This window comes from Pelophylax lessonae (assembly GCF_965119305.1).
Source record: "Pelophylax lessonae genome assembly, chromosome: 10".
Classification (NCBI taxonomy): Eukaryota; Metazoa; Chordata; class Amphibia; order Anura; family Ranidae; genus Pelophylax; species Pelophylax lessonae.
The window spans coordinates 162,843,627-162,863,367 of NC_138777.1; the positions used below are offsets into that span (position 1 = coordinate 162,843,627).

The following is a 19,741-nucleotide window of genomic DNA, read 5'->3' on the forward strand; positions in this document are numbered from 1 at the left end:
TACCTTATTAATGGACTGATGATAATAAAGAGACAATGATAATTTAGCCATCATTTATTTCTCTTTATTGATGAACAGTAATATTTAGTAATACAGAAAAAAAACTTGTACAAAGAGGAGAAATTTACAAGGACAGGGAAACAGAGGCTGAACAATAATGATATAATCTTACACAGTTAGTATTTCACACTCAGTAGAGAGGATGTGCATTGGGCACCTCTTCCCTCACATTTATCTCTACATTCCACATTAAAACTGAAGTTGCCTTGAATGGGACTAACAGGACACATTTTATATCACATTTACATTGACATTTTAGGATTTCATCCCTTGAGTTATGGTCCTTGTACTTTAGCCTTTGTAAATATGTCAACGTACATTTAAAGAAAAAATACACCTAAAATTGGGACGATCATAATGAGGCATCCTTTGACATTCATGGTAATGTCTAAACTTGACTGGTTCATAACATTTTTGCCAATTTTTTTATTTTTTTGATGAATTCCACAAAAAATTAACTCTGGAATAACTTAGTCAAGAAATGTCATCCCATTTGAGACTGCCCCTCACATCATGACATCACTTTTAAATCAGTGCTTATGCTTATATGCAGGACTCATTATATTTTAGTGTCTGGTGCATTGCATATGGCAGATTTTCTCCTCTCCAGTCCTCTGGACATCTTCCAGTGCTCTTTTCAGAATTTAGGGTGAAATATTTAGAGTGGATGTAAAAAAAGGGGCGTATTAATGCACCTGTGTACATTTTTAAAGTACAAACTTTCAGTGCTTTGTCTTCAAGGGCTGGTTTGAGAAGTAGTGGCATGTGGACATCGGTCAACTCACTGTACATCAAGTAATCCTAATTCTCAGGTTTTTTTGCTGGAAAACAGGGCAAAACAACATTGACCTTTATCCATGAACAACACATTAACACATGCTATGTATTTAACAAAGCTAATTGTTGCTTATAATCATGAGCCCCCAGTATGTTGTATCTACAGCATTCTGCCTGGAAATCGAGCAACACTTTGGAGTCCTGTAAGGCATTCCCCTATACAACAGATACAAACCCAGCATAATCTGGCTGTCCCTGATTTGCAATATAATCAGATGACTACTATTAGCAGAAACCATGTTAAGTCCAAGTTTATAGCTGATACTATGCTGTTACATCACACTGCAATACACTGAAGTCAGAGCCTTTTAAACCTGGTTGTGGATATTCTGTCAGCTTATTTTGTTAAACCCAAGACCTCACTGACAAGGACGTGGTCAACCTTTTACAGTGCCAATATCTTTCATTGCTTTGCACTGAAAGACATCCCTTTTCAAAACAATCTGTTTTAATTAACAAATAAAATATCAGTGAACAAATATATTTAACCAAGAGAAAAGTTTTATAGCCCAAAAGATAATGCAGTGACTTGCTCTAGAAGGGATGTGCCCCAACGAATATAGTCAGTCGGAGTACAGAGCTGGAGCGATAGCTCAGCAGGGAGTTGGTGGTCAGCATTTCCAGATCCAGAACATACTCCTGGGGGCCGGTGATAGGACCTGCCAGTACAAGCATCGCACTAATATTGTTTATTTGCTGGAGGAGAAAAAAAAGAGAAGTGTAAGAGACAATTTCTGCTGAGTTAACAGGAATGAGCAGTCAGGGTCTCAGGAACTTATGCTTATCTGAATACTATGTATAGCTGTACACAGAAAACACTTAAATATACAGCAGGCAAATGGTAAATTCACAGTGGAAATATGTGGTCGAGCTGTTCATATACATACACATTTTCTGATCTCCTAAATCCGGAATTAACTATTGGTGCGTATATGATTTTAATTGATAATTACATTTTGCTTTAGTTACTCTTTATCATTCCGCTTGGGAACTCCCAAAAGTTTATTTCTTGCCATAGATGAGTAAAAAAACAAGTGGAAATTTGAACAAAGATTGAAACGTTCTTTCGATCAACTTTATACTCGCCTATCTACATTTCTGCCAGAATCACAGTGTGCAGCTCAAGGGGAGCCATACAGCTGCCACTGCAAGCTCTCCTGACTGGTCCCTTACTTCTTCTGGGCATGCAGGAAAAAATCCCATTCATTGCTTTGGGGATGGCCCCAATTATGTCTCCCAGCAGGCATTGTGGGCACACCCTGTGGATACATTAAGGTTTTACATAAATAAGAGCTGATCAATTCAAGCACTCCTGTTAGGGTTAAATGGTTTGCCTCACCCCTGTAATTGCTATATCTGCTAGAATGCTTGTTCTTTTGAAAAACAACAGACATAATGGCTGGATTGTCAGGTAAATATAAAGTAAAAAATAAAATGGAAGCATCACATCTAAGAATTTGTAAGCTGCAATAAAATACGTGCTTACCACTTTAAGGTTATAAGGAGGCAGCAGGGACAATTTTATGTCTGTGCCAACTTCTACCTAATTTATTCTAAAAGTACACTATACTTTTATTTCATGGTCAGTGTAGAAGTGAATAATGCTTAGTAGTTTACAGGGTCTACCTAAAGCAGACCTACCTGACCATCATAACCTGCAAGTAACAACCCTATTTCTCTGTATCGTCCATTGAGGGACACAGCTTGGTTATAAATAAGCAACCTAGGATTAGTCTGCCATCTACAGGAGAAATGGACACTAAGCACATAGAAAACTGAAGCCCACCACCCTTTAGGCTAGGAGTCTGCAAACTATGGCCCTCCAGTTGTTCAGAAACTACAATTCCCATCATGCCTAGTCATGTCTGTGAAGGCCAGAGTTTTACAATGCCTCATGGGTTGTGTAGTTCCGCAACAGCTGAAGGGCCGTTGTTTGGAGATCCCTGCTTTAGGCTATGACCCCTCCAACCTTACACCTGCCTGCTTTCGCTTTGTGTCCTTAACCACTTGGAAATCACAGAGCACAGGGCTAAAGCGCGGGTGGCGCGCTCTGTAATTGCTGAGTCCTTGGGACTCTGCTGATGACAGAGCAGGGTAAAGGGCCAATCACAGTCTAGTTTAGTATAAATAACAATATAAAAAGGCAAGTGGGGAACATAAGAACCCTAAACTTCAGAAGGGCAGACTTTCCAAAATTGTACTCATTGATGGAAAGGGTAAACTGGGACCAAACCCTGGGATCACTGACCACAGAGGAAAAATGGGAATGCTTTAGAACAATATTAAGCAAAGGCATCTTGCAGTGCATTCCTATGGGGAATAAATTTAGAAGAGACAAAGCCAAACCTGGCTGGCTAAACCGTAGCGTTAAAAAACTTATTAGGGGAAAAAAATTGGCCTTCAAGAAATATAAATCAGAGGGCACAGTATCGGCCTTCCAGCAATACAAGGAGGAAAATAAGAAGTGTAAACACGAAATCAAGATGGCTAAAATCAACTTTGAGAGACAAATAGCGGAGGATAGTAAAAAAAACCCAAAGAAATTCTTTAAATATATCAACAGCAAAAAAACTAGGGCAGTGCATATTGCACACATAATTAACGATGATGGGAGGATGGTTACAGAGGACACTGAAAAAGCAACCGTGCTGAATTCTTTTTTCTCGTCAGTTTTTACGCAGGAAAAGGAAGGGTACACTGACCATGACTGTATGGTTAGTAGTAATACACAGGACTTGCCACTATGGCTAACAGAGGGGGAAATCAGGGAAAGACTGGATAAACTTAACACAAACAAATCACCAGGCCCGGATGGCGTACATCCGAGAGTGCTCAAGGAACTCAGTATGGTTATATCTAGACCACTGTTCCTGATCTTTGCTGACAGTATTAGGACAGGAGATGTACCAGGGGATTGGAGGAAGGCTAACGTGATTCCGATATTCAAAAAGGGCCAGAGACATATCCCGGGAAATTATAGGCCTGTCAGTCTGACATCAATAATATGTAAACTTTTGGAGGGGATGATAAGGGACTATATCGTAGAGTATGCTAAAGACAACAACATCATCAGTAGTAACCAGCACGGGTTTACAAATGGGCGTTCTTGTCAAACCAATCTCTTAGCATTCTACGAGGAAGTGAGCTGTGAGCTAGATAGGGGGAGACCAGTGGATGTGGTGTACTTGGATTTCGCTAAGGCGTTTGATACAGTTCCCCACAAGCGCTTAATTTATAAAATAAGGTCTGCAGGTATCGACAGCAGGGTTTGCTCTTGGATACGGAATTGGCTAAAAGGCCGTGTCCAAAGGGTAGTAATAAACAGCGCATACTCAGACTGGTCTGAGGTAGTAAGCGGGGTGCCCCAGGGCTCAGTCCTGGGACCAACCTTGTTCAATTTATTCATAAACAGCATTGAGGAAGGGATCAGTAGTTCGTTATCAGTTTTTGCAGATGACACAAAATTGGCCAGGGCGATAACTGCACAGCATGAAGCAGATATCCTACAGAATGACCTGGACAAAATTACGGAGTGGGCAACGACATGGCAAATGAGGTTTAATGTGGAGAAGTGTAAGGTTTTGCACTTGGGGACCAAAAACATAAAAGCACAATACACGTTAGGAGGGGAACCCTTGGGGGAATCAAAAATGGAGAAAGATTTGGGAGTCTTAGTTGATGATAGATTAGGCAACAGCATGCAATGCCAAGCGGCAGCTTCCAAAGCCAACAGAATATTAGCATGCATAAAGAAAGGGATGTATTCCAGAGATAAGACTATAATCCTTCCACTTTATAAAACTCTGGTCCGACCGCATCTGGAGTATTCTGTCCAGTTCTGGTCGCCAGTCCTCAGGAGGGATGTGTTGGAGCTGGAGAAAGTCCAGAGAAGGGCAACTAAACTGATTAGGGGGTTGGAGGACCTTACCTATGAAGAGCGGCTGCAATCGCTCGATTTATTTTCCCTGGAGAAAAGACGTCTGAGAGGGGACATGATAGCAATTTATAAATATCTTAATGGGGATCTCAGCTTAGAAGAAAAGCTGTTCATTCGAAGGAATTGCATGAGGACTCGAGGACATACAATGCGATTAGAGGAGAAGCGTTTTAACCTCAGGCAACGTGGGGGGTTCTTTACTGTTAGGGCTACAAGATTGTGGAATTGTCTACCACAAGAGGTGGTTTCTGCGGGTAGTATGGTGACTTTCAAAAGACTCTTAGACTTACATCTCAAGGATCAGGAGATTGAGGGCTATGTTAGATGATTACAGTCACACACACCTACACAGGTTGAACTGGATGGACTATTGTCTTTATTCAACCTCGCCTACTATGTAACTATGTAACTATGTAACAGTCACACGATGTAAACAGAAGGTTATCGGTTTTTCTTTTTCCCTCACTGTCAGCGTGAAGAAAAGAAAGAAGCCATTAACCTACTTTTGTTAGGGGGACATCAGTCCCCTTAGTGCCCACCAGTGCTGCTAATCAGTGCCCTCCAGTGCTGCTAATCAGTACCCACTGAATGTAAGCATGCTAGCTATGTTTCATTTTGTGAAATTTCAACTGAAATTCATAGTTTTTTAATATTGAAAACTGATTACAGTTCCAAAACCCAAAAGGAGACATTTGGCCCATATTAGAGTTAAAGCTCTCAACACTGTCATAAGTCCTCAAAAGTTTTGAATGAAATCTACTTGCTCATTAGTGATTTATTCACTTTGCTGAGGGAGAAAAACATTATCAGTTTGTAGGCCTTTGCTTTCGCCTTGCCTTGGCTCCGAGAGTGTGCATAAAGGTCCTTGCACTAGTACTGAGTCTTCTTCATCGCAGAAGTATTCACACTTTGAACCTTGGAGAATTTCAAACGGATCCTGAACTTCAAAAAGAATCTCTGATCCTGTTACAATGCTTGGGAGTACTTGGACAATCCCTGAAAACCTTTCATGCTATGGACTTCCCCAGGATAAGTTGATACTCATACGATTTTCGGCTAGTGTGTACACTTTTTCAACAAAATAAAATGGAGGGACAAACACCAAGATTTTTATCCTCCATCCCCAGACGACAAATTTTCGTTTAACCACTTCAATACAGGGCACTTTCACCCCCTTCCTGCCCAGGCCAATTTTCAGCTTTTAGCGCTGTTGCATTTTGAATGACAATTGCGCGGTCATGCAACACTGTACCTTAACCAAATTTATGTAATTTTTTCCCACAATTAGAGCTTTATTTTGGTGGTATTTGATCACCACAAGGTTTTTTCTTTTTTGCTAAACAAATAAAAAAAGACCGAAAAGTTTGAAAAAAAAAATTTTTTTTGTTTATGTTATACAATTTTGTAAATAGATAAGTTTTTTTTTCCTGCACTGATGAGGCCGCACTGACAGGCACTGATGAGGAGGCACTGATGGGGTGGCACGAATATGCATCACTGATAGGCAGCACTGATTGGCACTGATAGGTAGCACTGATATGGAGCATTGGTGGGCACTGATAGGTGGCACTGATAGGTGGCACTGATGGGCACTAATAGGCTTCACTGATGGGCACTGATAGGCAGCACTGATGGGCACTGATAGGCAGCACTGGTGGGCAATAATGGGCACTGGTGGGGGGCACTGATGGCAATGACGGGCACTGGTGGGCAGCATTGATGGGGAGGGCACTGACGGGCAGCACTGATGGGGGGGTACTGGGGGGCTCCCTGAGCCCTGGTTGCCATCCCTGGTGGCCATGGTGGGCATCCCTGGGGTCATGGGTGGGCATTCTGGTGGTTCTAGTGGCACCCCCCCTAAGGGTCTGCACTGGTAATCAATGCTCTGATTACCAGTGCAGACCCCCCATGTCAGGAGAGACGCAGATCGGCTCTCCTCTACTCGTGCCTGTCAGGCACAAACTAAGAAAAGCCGATCAACGGCTCTTCCTGTGTACTATGTGACCAGCTGTGATTGGACACAGCTGGTCACATGGTAAAGAGCCTACGTTAGTAGGCTCTTTACAGAGATCGGAGATGCGGTGTGTCAGAGTGACACGCTGCATTACCGATCGCCGCTCTGCGCACGCAACATCTTGGAAATTTGCATGTTAGTTCACTGGACCCCCTTTCTGACCAGTCATACAGTCCCATTCAGTTTGTCAGTGCAGCAGCTGTGACTTACATCAATCAGGGACACCAGGAGGATTGTGGTGAAGATAGGGTATGACTTGTTTTGGACAGAGTTTCATATTCAAGCGATCTCTGCAGTGCACATTCCTAGGGGGAAAACTGGTAGGTAGATTTTATCAACACCCAACATCTGCATCCAGGGGATTGGCTCTCCATTAGGAACTGTTTCCAGGACATATTTCTTTATCATACATCACAGGACACAGAGCCATATTCATTACATATGGGTTATAGGCCACCTTCAGGTGAATGGACACTGGCAACCAATCAGACAGGAAGTCCCCCTATATAACCCCTCCTATATAGGAAGTACCTCTGTTTTTTGCCAGTGTCTTAAAGGTGATGGTCACGGTGGAGAAGCTCTCTACATTTTGTTTTTTCCTAAAGAAGAAGAAAGAAGATTATGCTACACACCTCGATCAAAGTTCGCTGAATCTAAGGGGTTAGCAATCCGATCCATCCAAAAAAAGTCTATGACTGCAAATATAGTACCTGAGCCTCGGGAAAGCAGATACGTGATTTTGCCTGTAATGTTGTCCTTTTTAGGCACTGAACCCTGGGATCTGGATCCTTGGTAAAACCAATCCCAAAGGCACTCTGGCAGGGTGCTCTACAGGTCCAGGGGAGTGGCCCCTCAAAACAGGGGGACCCATTTCTTGAAGGTCGGCAAGTGACATTAACTCAACGTGATGGGTGAAGATTGGATTCTTGTTACAAAACAGAATCCTGAGGCGGGACTGGTAAGTCCACTTTAAAATATTTGTAAAAGTATTTTTATGCACTGTTTCCTTTAGGATAACAGATACCGAGTGCCATGTTAGTCTCTACAAGAGACAATAGGTGTATTAGCACACCTGGTTTGTTTAAACATTTTTGCTCGCCCTGTGCAAAGCAGTAGGTGTATCAGCTATGTTAAAGCACACCTTGTTTGTTTAAACACAATGTTTTCACCCTGGGCTAATAACCTGTAAGGTATCAGCTGTTATAAAATGCGTTTGGTTGCTTATGCTGCTCTCACCCCATATTGTTTTGCTTGTAGTTTTTCGCCTTGGGTGAAAGCGCCCACGCATCCATCTCTTCGGAAGCTCGGGATCAAGCAGCCCCTTCAGTGGCATGGATCGTCCACACGCGTGTGAAAATTTGCCATTTAAAAACAAGCGTATGCTTGGAGCAGGAGGAACGTGTCATGACGCGATTGGCATGCACGTGCATGCCACATAGCACGCTGCGCATGCGCAGTACAACCCCAAATGACACAATTTTAAAAGAAGGTAATTCCTACGCGCAAGCCTCTTTTAGAAGGCTGGAGGCACACAGAGCAGCAGCAGCTGGGTTGTGTGAGTCCCTGTGGGTGCATGTTTACAGGCACAGTCAGGTTCTGTATCTTTGGGATTATCAGTGCTTTGTGTGATAAGCTGTATAGCTAGGCACAAGCTTCAAGTACACTAAAGTTAGTACCTCAAGTTTGTCTTGCCTAAGAGCAATGTCCTCTTGAAAGAGGAGTGGGGGGGGGGGGGGGGGGAAGGCACAGCTGGAAGAGGCACTATGGTGCTGCCGCCAGACCTTGAAGGTTATAGCCGTTCTTGCTCTGTGTCTACTCCCCCTAAAGGGCCAGAGGCGACTAGCCAATCTGAGCCATTACGGTTGTCAGGCATAGTAGCTACTCCTAGTGTTTCTGTCGCAACCTATGTCACTAAGGAAGGTTTGGCATCGGCATTAGCCAGCCTTGAGGGTAAGATTGCTGGCATGATTGCAGCATCACAAGGAGGGAGGAAACATGGCTGATTCCCCTCACCTGAGCCACCCCCTGGGTCAGTTCAGAATTGGGCAGAGGAGGTGGAAGAAGTAGCTGTAAATGACCCTATAGAAGGTCAAGCTGAGCTCTCCCCTTCTGGGGAGTCAGGATCTGAGAAGTCATACTCATTCCCTCAATCCCACCAGATTGTCAATTCAGTCTCTCACTGAAATGGTCCGGTTTGGATACGAAATACCTCCCTTAGAGATGTCTGAAATCTCTTTTTCCTCTCTAGGCTCATTGTGCCCTCCTCCTAGTCCTCAGGCTTTTCCCTTACATCCACTCTTGGAACAGGTAATGTATGCTGATTGGGATCATCCTTATAGGATTATCATGGCAAAAGGTTTTCATTATTGTATCCTATGGAGGAAAAATTCACAAAAAAAAATGGAGTATACCTTCTGTGGATGCTGCCATTCCTTTAGTTAACAAAAGTTTAACTTGCCCTGTGGATAATGCCCCGGTTTTTAAAGATCCAGCTGATAAGAAGTTGGAATCTTTACTAAAAGCCTCCTTTGATGTTGCAGGGTCTGCGATACAACCAGCAGTAGCAGCTATAGGAGTTTGTCGGTCTTTAAAAGACCGTATGAAGTGAGTGTCCAGGATGGTTCCTTCTCAAGGAGAGTCTGTGGAAGATTTGACAGATCTACCTGTTTTGTAGTGGATGCTTTTAAAGACTCCATACAACAAATGTCACGGATTTCTCTTTTGACAGTGCATATGCGCAGAATCCTTTGGCTAAAAAGCTGGTCTGGGAAATTACCGTGTAAAAAGTTGCTGGCTGTCTTTGCCTTTCATGGAGAAGGCCTATTTAGTGATATTTAGTCTGAGCACTCAGACTCCCAGTACTGCTAATCCCAGGCAGTTGCAACGGCCCCAGCCGTCTGGATCTAGGACCAAGCCTTCATGGCAAGGGCAGAAGAAACCCTGGGCCCAGAGATCTACCAAATCTACCTTTAAGCCTTCCTTGTGAAGAGGCGCCCCCACTCAATCAGGTGGGGGGAAGGCTGCTATGGTTCTCAAAGGCCTGGGTAGAAATAATTTAGGACAACCATCTTGCAGGGATACAAACTGGAATTTCAGGTGTTCCCGCATCCTCGGTTTGTAAAATCAAACATACCTGCAGATCCCCTAAAAAGAAGATCTCTCTTTCTGGCTGTGGACCATTTAAGGTCCCAAAGAGTGATTACAAAATTCCCGGAGGACGAACGATTCAGGGTTTTTTACTCAAACCTTTTCGTAGTCCCCAAGCCAAAAGGAGATGTGAGACCTATTCTGGATCTCAAAGCTCTAAACCAGTTTCTGAACATTTGTACTTTCCGTATGGAGTCAATTCTTTCAGCCACGGCCTCCCTGCAGGGAGAGGAATTTCTAGCATCCATAGACGGTAAAGGATGCATACCTTCACGTGCCTATTTTTCAGGCCCATCAAAGGTTTACACTTTGCAGTAGAAAACGGTCATTTTCAGTTTGTGGCCCTGCCCTTCGGGTTGGCCATGGCTCCGAGAGTGTTCACAAAGATCCTAGCTCCAGGATTGGCTGTCCTAAGGTCTCAAGGGATATCAGTGATAGCAGGGCTTTTTTTTCAGCAGGAACGCGGGGGAACGCAGTTCCGGCACCTCCAGCACTGAATGTATGTAATAGCAAGGGGTGTGGGGTGTGTTGGAGGGTCTCTTGATGCTGGCTGCTTGGGGATCTATTGTCAATGGTAGGGATCTGTTATTGTGTGAGGGTCGATTGTTGCTGCTGGGGATCTATTGTTGCTGAGGGGTCTTATGTTGTTGATAGGGATCTCCTGTTGAGGTAGAGGTCTATTGTTAGCTGATCTATTGATACTGGTTGCTGGGAGAGCCATTGTTGCTACTGGGAGGGGGGTCTAATGTTGCTGGGGTGGATCTTTTGTTGCTGGGTGAGGTATTTTGTTGTGCATGGGAGGTGGGTAGGGGGTGGATCCAAGGTACAGTGCTCAGAGGTGGGTAGTGGGTAGAGACAAGGGGGTCACTCAGAAGGGGGGAGTTCCTGCACCTATTCTCCGAGAAAAAAAGCCCTGAGTGATAGGCTATCTAGATGATCGATCGGCTTCAGCTCTAAGCCGGAATGTTTTCCAGAAAGTTCAGTTCCTAGAACGTTTGGGTTGGATTCTGAACTTGTCAAAGTCAGCATTACAGCGGGTTCAGTGTCTGGAATATTTGGGTTTCCTTGTGGACACAATACAGGCAAAGGTGGGCAAACAGCCAAGAAAGAGGTCGATATCTTTCTATCCTGGGCAGAAAAAGTTGTTCCATGCCTATCGTGGTTTTCATTCCAGGAATGAACTGTCAGGCAGACTTTCTGTGTCGTCAACAGATGTTACCGGGGGAATGGTCCTTACACCTGGAGATCTTTGCATTGATCTGAAAATGCTGGGGGGTCCCAGATGTAGATCTGTTGGCATCCAGGTTCAACAACAAGTTGAAGAGATTTGTGTCCAGGACCAGGGATCCACTTGCAGTCGGGGTAGATGCTTTGGTGACTCCTTGGGAGGAGTTTTCCCTGATCTATGCCTTTCCTCTGGTTCAGCTGCTGCTGTGTCTGTTAGGCAGAATCCAGCTAAAGGGGAAACCAGTAATCCTGGTAGCTTCAGCATGACCGAAGATGCTTTGGTATGCACAGATTCAAAAACTGGCAGTGGCAAAGCCTTGGGTTCTTCCACTGAGTCCGGACCTGCTCTCTCAAGGTCAAATATTTCACCCTGCTTTACAGTCTCTAAATCTGACGGCTTGGCTATTGAAGCCTTAATTTTGAAAGAGCGGGGTTTACCTGGTCCTGCAGTTTTTACCCTGATTGATGCTAGAAAACCAATCTCTAGAGGCATTTATTACAGTGTCTGGGCATCTTACATTGCCTGGTGTGAAGCCAGAAAATGTCATACCCGCAAGTGTATCATCAGGAGAATTCTAGCTTTCTTGCAAGTAGGGGTAGATATGAAATTAGCCTTAAGCACTAATAGGGTGAAATTTCAGCCTTGTCGATTTTTTCCAGAGACTGATTGCTTCACATTCCTTGGTTAAAACCTTAGATCAAGGGATAATACATATGCTTCCTCCAGTGAAGCCACTATTGTGTCCTTGGGACCTGAATTTGGTGCTGGCGGTTTTACAAAAACAGTCTTTTGAGCCCATGGGGCATATCCCCCTGGTTCTTTTCACCAGAAAATTGGTCTTTTTGATTGCGATAACAACAGCCAGAAGAGTATCAGAACTAGCAGCTCTTTCTTGTAAAGAGCCATTCTTGATTTTACATCAGGATAGGGTGACTCTACGTCCACACCCAGGTTTTTTACCCAAGTTGGTGTCCATGTTTCACTTAAATCAGGACATTGTACGTCCTTCCTTTTTTCTAGATCCTCAAACAGAGGAGGAAAGGTTACTACATTCTTTTGATGTAGTACATGCTCTTAAGACTTCATACTGCCAGAAGGGCCCAGGAAAGGGCAGGCAGCCTCTAAGTCTAAGATTTCTCATTGGATTAGCCAAGTTATTATCCAGGCGTATGGTTTATAAGGGAAGGTTTCACCTTTTTTCCGATAAAAGCACACTCTACCAGAAGAGTAGGTGCCTCTTGGGCAATTCGCCATCAAGCTTCTATGGCTCAAATTTGCAAAGCTGCGACTTGGTCGTCAGTGCATACGTTCACTAGATTGTATCAAGTGGATGTTAGTACCCAGGAGGAGTCTGCATTTGGCTGCAGTGTTCTGCAGGCAGCTATGTAAACCTTTTGTGGTCTGATGGAGGTATTGATGGTGTCCCCTTACCCTCAGGTGCATTGCTATAGGACATCTCATACATAATGAATATGGCTCTGTGTCCCGTGATGTACGATAAAGAATAATTGATTTTTTTCTACAGCTTACCTGTAAACTCCATTTCTTGGAGTACATCATGGGACACAGAGGTCCTTCCCCTCTTGTATGGACTATTTATTGCTTGCTACAAAACTGAGATACTTCCTGTTAGGAGGGGTTATATAGAGGGACTTCCTGTCTAATTGGTTGCCATTGTCCATTCACCTGAAGGTGGTCTATAACCCATACGTAATGAATATGGCTCTGTGTCCTATGATGTACTCCAAGAAATGGATTTTACAGGTAAGCTGTAGAAAAAATCCATATATTGCGATTGGACGCGAGATGCAAAATTATTCAGCCCCCTTAAGTTAATACTTTGTAGCGCCACCTTTTGCTGCGATTACAGCTGTAAGTCGCTTGGGGTATGTCTCTATCAGTTTTGCACATTGAGAGACTGAAATTTTTGCCCATTCCTCCTTGCAAAACAGCTCGAGCTCAGTGAGGTTGGATGGAGAGCGTTTGTGAACAGCAGTTTTCAGTTCTTTCCACAGATTCTCAATTGGATTCAGGTCTGGACTTTGACTTGGCCATTCTAACACCTGGATATATTTATTTGTTAACCATTCCATTGTAGATTTTGCTTTATGTTTTGGATCCATGTCTTGTTGGAAGACAAATCTCCGTCCCAGTCTCGGGTCTTTTGCAGACTCCATCAGGTTTTCTTCCAGAATGGTCCTGTATTTGGCTCCATCCATCTTCCCATCAATTTTAACCATCTTCCCTGTCCCTGCTGAAGAAAAGCAGGCCCAAACCATGATGCTGCCACCACCATGTTTGACAGTGGGGATGATGTGTTCAGGGTGATGAGCTGTGGTGCTTTTACGCCAAACATAACGTTTTGCATTTTTGCCAAAAAGTTTGATTTTGGTTTCATCTGACCAGAGCACCTTCTTCCACATGTTTGGTGTGTCTCCCAGGTGGCTTGTGGCAAACTTTAAACTACACTTTTTATGGATATCTTTAAGAAATGGCTTTCTTCTTGCCACTCTTCCATAAAGGCCAGATTTGTGCAGTATACGACTGATTGTTGTCCTATGGACAGAGTCTCCCACCTCAGCTGTAGATCTCTGCAGTTCATCCAGAGTGATCATGGGCCTCTTAGCTGCATCTCTGATCAGTCTTCTCCTTGTATGAGCTGAAAGTTTAGAGGGACGGCCAGGTCTTTGTAGATTTGCAGTGGTCTAATACTCCTTCCATTTCAATATTATCGCTTGCACAGTGCTCCTTGGGATGTTTAAAGCTTGGGAAATCTTTTTGTATCCAAATCCAGCTTTAAACTTCTCCCCAACAGTATCTCAGACCTGCCTGGTGTGTTCCTTGTTCTTCATGATGCTCTCTGCGCTTTAAACGGACCTCTGAGACTATCACAGTGCAGGTGCATTTATACAGAGACTTGATTACACACAGGTGGATTCCATTTATAATCATTAGTCATTTAGGTCAACATTGGATCATTCAAAGATCCTCACTGAACTTCTGGAGGGAGTTTGCTGCACTGAAAGTAAAGGGGATGAATAATTTTGCACGCCCAATTTTTCAGTTTTTTATTTGTTAACTAAGTTTGAAATATCCAATAAATTTCGTTCCACTTCATGATTGTGTCCCACTTGTTGTTGATTCTTCACACAAAATTACAGTTTTATATCTTTATGTTTGAAACCTGAAATGTGGCAAAAGGTCGCAAAGTTCAAGGGGGCCGAATATTTTCGCAAGGCACTGTATAACCTGCCTTAGTTTTACTGGTGTGAGTCTCTGCGAGTTTCCCCATGTGCCTGTTCCATGGGCTGTCTTCTTTCTTTCCTCCACTTGGAAATAGAACATTTGTTCCTTAACACTTTTCGTTTAATCAGTACAGTTGTCATTTAAAAATAAAATACAAATGCACTACAACAAATTACATCACTTCAGGTGATGTAATGTGTTATAGTGTATTTGCTGTCTGCAATATTTTCTCTTTTTCCAATGTCCTCTTGCTAATCATTTGCTGATCTGTAATTTTCAACAAAGGGCTACACACAGTGCCCCCCTGTTATGCCTCCAATACAATAATGAGATTTATTTGTTGGTATTACAAAGACTTCCTTTCATACCTATTCTGACATCATCTTGATGTTACTATCCCAAAGGGTAGCCCTTCTTTTGACTGTCACTTCAGCCTGAAGGGTATTTTAGTTTTCAGTTTTGTCCTGTAAGGTGTCCCATTTCATCTTACACAAAGACAAAATGGTTTTAAGCCCAAATTCCCCACCTTTACCCAAAGTGGTCTCTGCCCTTCACATTAGTGTGGATATTGTGTTACCTTTCTGAAACTGATTTACCCAAATTAGATTTTTTTCTGTTGCCTGTATGTGGTGAGGGTCATCAGGGTTTACTTCTCAACCATTGCTCATTTTAGGCAAAAAGATTCTCTGTTTGTTATTCCTTGAGGTCCTAAAAGAGGCTCTCTAGCTTCCAGATTGACTATTTCTATGTGGATTTGACAGGTTGTTGTGCAGACCTATGATTTGTGAGATAAAGTGCTTTACCCATTGAAGTCCACTCCACTAGGACAGTGATCCTTCTTGGGCTTTCCACCATCAGGTCTCTGTGTCTCATTTCTATTAGGCTCCAACCTGGTCTTCTGTACTGTACATACTTTTTTTATAGTTCTTTTACGGTTGATGGGTCTGCCTTTTCAATTACTAATATTGTTTAAATGAGTCTGCAAGTAGCTGTTTAATGCCCCTGGTTTCCCTATTGCTTTGTTTATTTCTTCTTGTTGGGTTGGATTGACTGTGTTTATTTTGGTTGCTAATCCCTCTGTTTGGACTGCTTTTAACCACTTTCAGACCGGAGGATTTGGCTGCTCAATAACCAGGCCCTATTTTGCGATTCGGCACTGCGTGAATTTAACGGACAATTGCGCAGTCATGCAAGGCTGTACCCAAACGAAACTGACGTCCTTTTTTTCCAACAAATAGAACTTTCTTTTGGTGGTATTTGTTCGCCTGTGCGATTTTTTTTTTCTTTGCGCTATAAACAAAAAAAGAGCGTCAATTTTGAAAAAATAACAATATTTTTCACATTTTTTTATATGAAATTCTCAAAAAAAAGTAAAAATCTAAATTTAACATTTTAGGCCAATTTGTTTTCTGCTACATATTTTTGGTAAAAAAAAATCGCAATAAGCATATTTTGATTGGTTTGCGCAAAATTTATTGCATTTACTAACTGCGGGAAGGATTTATGTCATTTTTATTGTTTTTTTTTTTTTTTACTAGCAATGGCCGCGATCTGCGTTTTTTTTTGCGGGACTGCGACATGGACAGATCGGACCCCTAACTGACATTTTAGACACTTTTGGGGGTACCAGTGACATTACTACAGTAATCAGTGCTATAAATATGCACTGTTACTGTAAAAATGACACTGGCAGGGAAGGGGTTAATATTACTGGTGATCAAGGGGTTAAGTGTGACCCTAGGGGCATGATTCTAACTGTAGAGGGGCGTGGCTTGTGAAGTAATCACAGAGACATGCGATCCTATATAGCAGGATCACATAGCCTCTGTGATCACTTAATTGAGAATGACAGACGGCTGTGTTTACATCAGCCGTCTGTCCTTCTCTCACTGCTGCGGGAGATCGCGAGTGGCTGGTGGCCATCGGAGCCGCCGGTCACACACGCTGGTTCCCCAGGTAATGAGCGGGGGCGGGAGCGCGCCTAGCCCCCTACAGTCTCCTGAGCGGGCGATGTAGGGCTACATCGCTTTGCCCAGCAGTGTCAGAATGCCGCAGTAAATGTACGGTGGGCGGGTCTCAAGTGGTTAAACATCCTTAGGTTGTTTAATTATCATCAAGCTGTCTCCCTCAATTGACAATAGAGAAAATGTTTGTACTGAAATGCCTGGTACACACGATGAGATTATAGGACAAATTATTTTTTTTGTTGCATGCTAGTCTCATATAGAAAATGAAAAGTTTACTAAAGTGATGAAAATTCTCATACGACAGTATAAGAATTTGAAAGTGATGTAATGTGTTGCAATGTATTTGTATTTTCTTTTGAACGGCAACTGAACTGATTAACCACTTCAGCTCTGGAGCGTTTTACCCCCTGAAAGATCAGGCCATTTTTTGCTATACAGCACTGCGTTGCTTTAACTGACAATTGTCGTCCGAAGTTGTACCCAAAAAAATGTAAGTATTTTTTTTCTTCACAAATAGAGCTTTCTTTTGGTAGTATTTGATGGACCTTTGTCCTTTTTTTTACCCTAATGCCTTGTACACACGATGAGATTATTGAATGACCGTCCTTTTTTTTTTTCTAGCATGCTAGTCTCCATATAGAAAATTAAGAGGTTACTAAAGTTCTCGTACAGCAAAATAAAAATTCAGAAGTGTCATGTATTGTATTGTATTTTCAGATGAAGACTGTACTGAATATTTACTTCACTTCAGAGGGGTTTACCCTTTATGACCAGGCGATTTTTTGAGATACAGCACTGCGTTAATTTCACTGACAATTGCGCAGTCATGGGACACTGTACCCAAATAAAATTGATGTCCTTTTTTTCCCACAAATATAGCTTTCTTTTGGTGGTATTTGATCACATCTGCGGTTTTTATTTTTTGCGCTATAAACAAAAAAAGACCAACAATTTTGAAAAAAACAAAAAACAATATTTTCTACTTTCTGCTATAAAACATTCCCAATAAATTTTTTTTTAAAAATCAAATGTTTTCATAAATTTAAGCAAATATGTATTTTGCTACATATTTTTTGTAAAAAAATCCTAATAAGTGTATTTTGATTGGTTTGCGCAAAAGTTATAGCGTCTACAAACTATGGGATAGATTTATGGACTTTTTTTTATTATTTTTACTAGTAATGTTAGCGATCAGCGAATTTTTGCGGGACTGTGACATTTTGGCGGACAAATCTGACACTTTTGGGGACCAGTGACACAAATACAGTGATCAGTGCTAAAAAAAAAAATGCACTGTTACTGTATAAATGACACTGGCAGGGAAGGGGTTAACAGTAGGGGTGATCAAGAGGTTAAGTGTGCTCCTAAGGAATGCTTTCTAACTGTGTGGGGGATGGATGTTCTGGAGGAAAAGAGAGATATGTGTTTCAGCTTAGCTGAAGCACAAGATTTTTCCCTGCCTCTGTGTTTTTACCTAGGCAGACAGCCGTTCTGTCATTCCCCTGCAGGATCGCGGGTGGCCGGCGGCTATCGCGGCTGCCGGACCCACTGATTGGCTTCCGCTGTGTTTGATCACAGTGGGAGCGGCACTTCACCCCTGCACAAAATTACGTACCTATACGTGATTTTGCGCAGTCAGGCCACCCTACCGCTGTGGGCCGTCCGGAAGTGGTTAAATGAAAATCGTACAATCTGGTATCGTACGAGAAAAATGTGCTTGTCAAGTCAGATAATATGGAATGAACTGTTGTGACTGGCTCTTGAAAGCTGTGTACTAATGATCAGATTATCGTATATAATCTGATAAAAGGCGTGATAAAAGTATGTCTGTTTCACCACAATGCAGGCACCTCCAGATAAAATTTCAAACCTTTAAATTAGTGAGATCACTCTTTGTAATTAAAGTGGTTGTAAACCCTTACATATACCCATTGAAGGGACTATCCTCAGGTGATAAACAGAGACTAAACAATTCCTCCTACATAAATTGTATTTATCGATTTGCAGTCTTCCCTTCTCTACAGCCATTCTATGTGCTAAATTTATAGGCTTGTCTGAGAATTCAGAAAAGCAGGTGGAGCGGGGAGCTGGAGTTAAACTCTGCAGAGCTCATTGAGGTGAGCTCTGAGAGCTGATTGGAGGAAAGGGACACACCCCTTCACACAGCTCCCAGGAACAGGTCTGAGGCTTTCAAACTACTGAAGTCCCCTACCCTGTCACCATTTTTCTCTTTGTTTGAGTAAAAATTGTCAGAAGTGATTCATGCTGATAGCAGAGGAATAAAGCAGCAGACAGATGTGCTTAGTCTCTGGATTGAGACAAGTACACACTATAGAAGTATACGCTTTGCTCCTATTTCATATCTGAGGTTTACAACCACTTTAACCTCCCTGGCGGTATGATTATGTCAGGAATTATATACCAAAAGTGGTACAATTCTTTTCATGGAAATTTGGCGTTATGTATTATAGGCCTACAATTCTTAGTAATTACTGACTTAAACCTGACCAAAACAAGAGTCTAGTAGACATCCCAGATGTGATAAATTTGAAACACAAACGCATGAATTATAATCGAATCAATAATATAATTTTATTATATAATATGAAAAATATATATAATAAAATTATATTATTGATTAGATTATAATTCATGCTTTATATATTATATATATATATGTGTGTGTGTGTGTGTGTGTGTGTGTGTGTGTGTGTATATATATATATATATATATATATATATATATATATATATATATATATATACACACACACACACATATATATATATATATATATATAAAATATATAATTATAATCGAATCAATAATATAATTTATATATATATATACATATTGTGACGAGACCAATCTCGCCACTGGGCATCGGAGAAGCCCGGTTGCTCGCCTCCTGCAATGTGACTATGGACCCTCTCATCAGCCCATGCTAAACTTAAACCCCATGGCGATTTTACTGTGTGTGTGGCATCTGAGCGCTGTTTGGATATGTTGAGCGCTCAGATCCAGGCTATCTGGGGATGGGTTGAATGTGGGGGTTCTGTTCAGTAGACTGGGAGTTATGCATTTTTGTGTCTTTTTGTGTTTCGTTAACCATGTGGCTAATGGAGTCTTGCCTCTATCCTGGAAGCTAAACCTTATTCCTGTAAACTGTAAGGCACAGGAAGTGCACTCCTAATATGGTCATTCCAGGAAGTTCAATGTGGAGACGGGCTGTCTAAACAATGTTGCTTTTGGTCTGAGGTGGCTTTCCATTCACCTGTTGTCAGGTGTGCTAATGACCTCACCT

General features: G+C 42.2%; 1 protein-coding gene across 1 annotated transcript in view; it reads right to left on the bottom strand.

The window, feature by feature from the left end:
- Positions 1 to 487: 487 nt before the first annotated feature.
- EFEMP2 (EGF containing fibulin extracellular matrix protein 2) overlaps positions 488 to 19,741 on the bottom strand; it is a 129,701-nt gene continuing 110,447 nt past the window's right edge. The window contains exon 11 of the mRNA XM_082270181.1: positions 488 to 1,593. Coding sequence (XP_082126307.1) covers positions 1,432 to 1,593 — 162 coding nt within the window. The 3' untranslated portion in view covers positions 488 to 1,431. The remainder of the gene's footprint in view (positions 1,594 to 19,741) is intronic.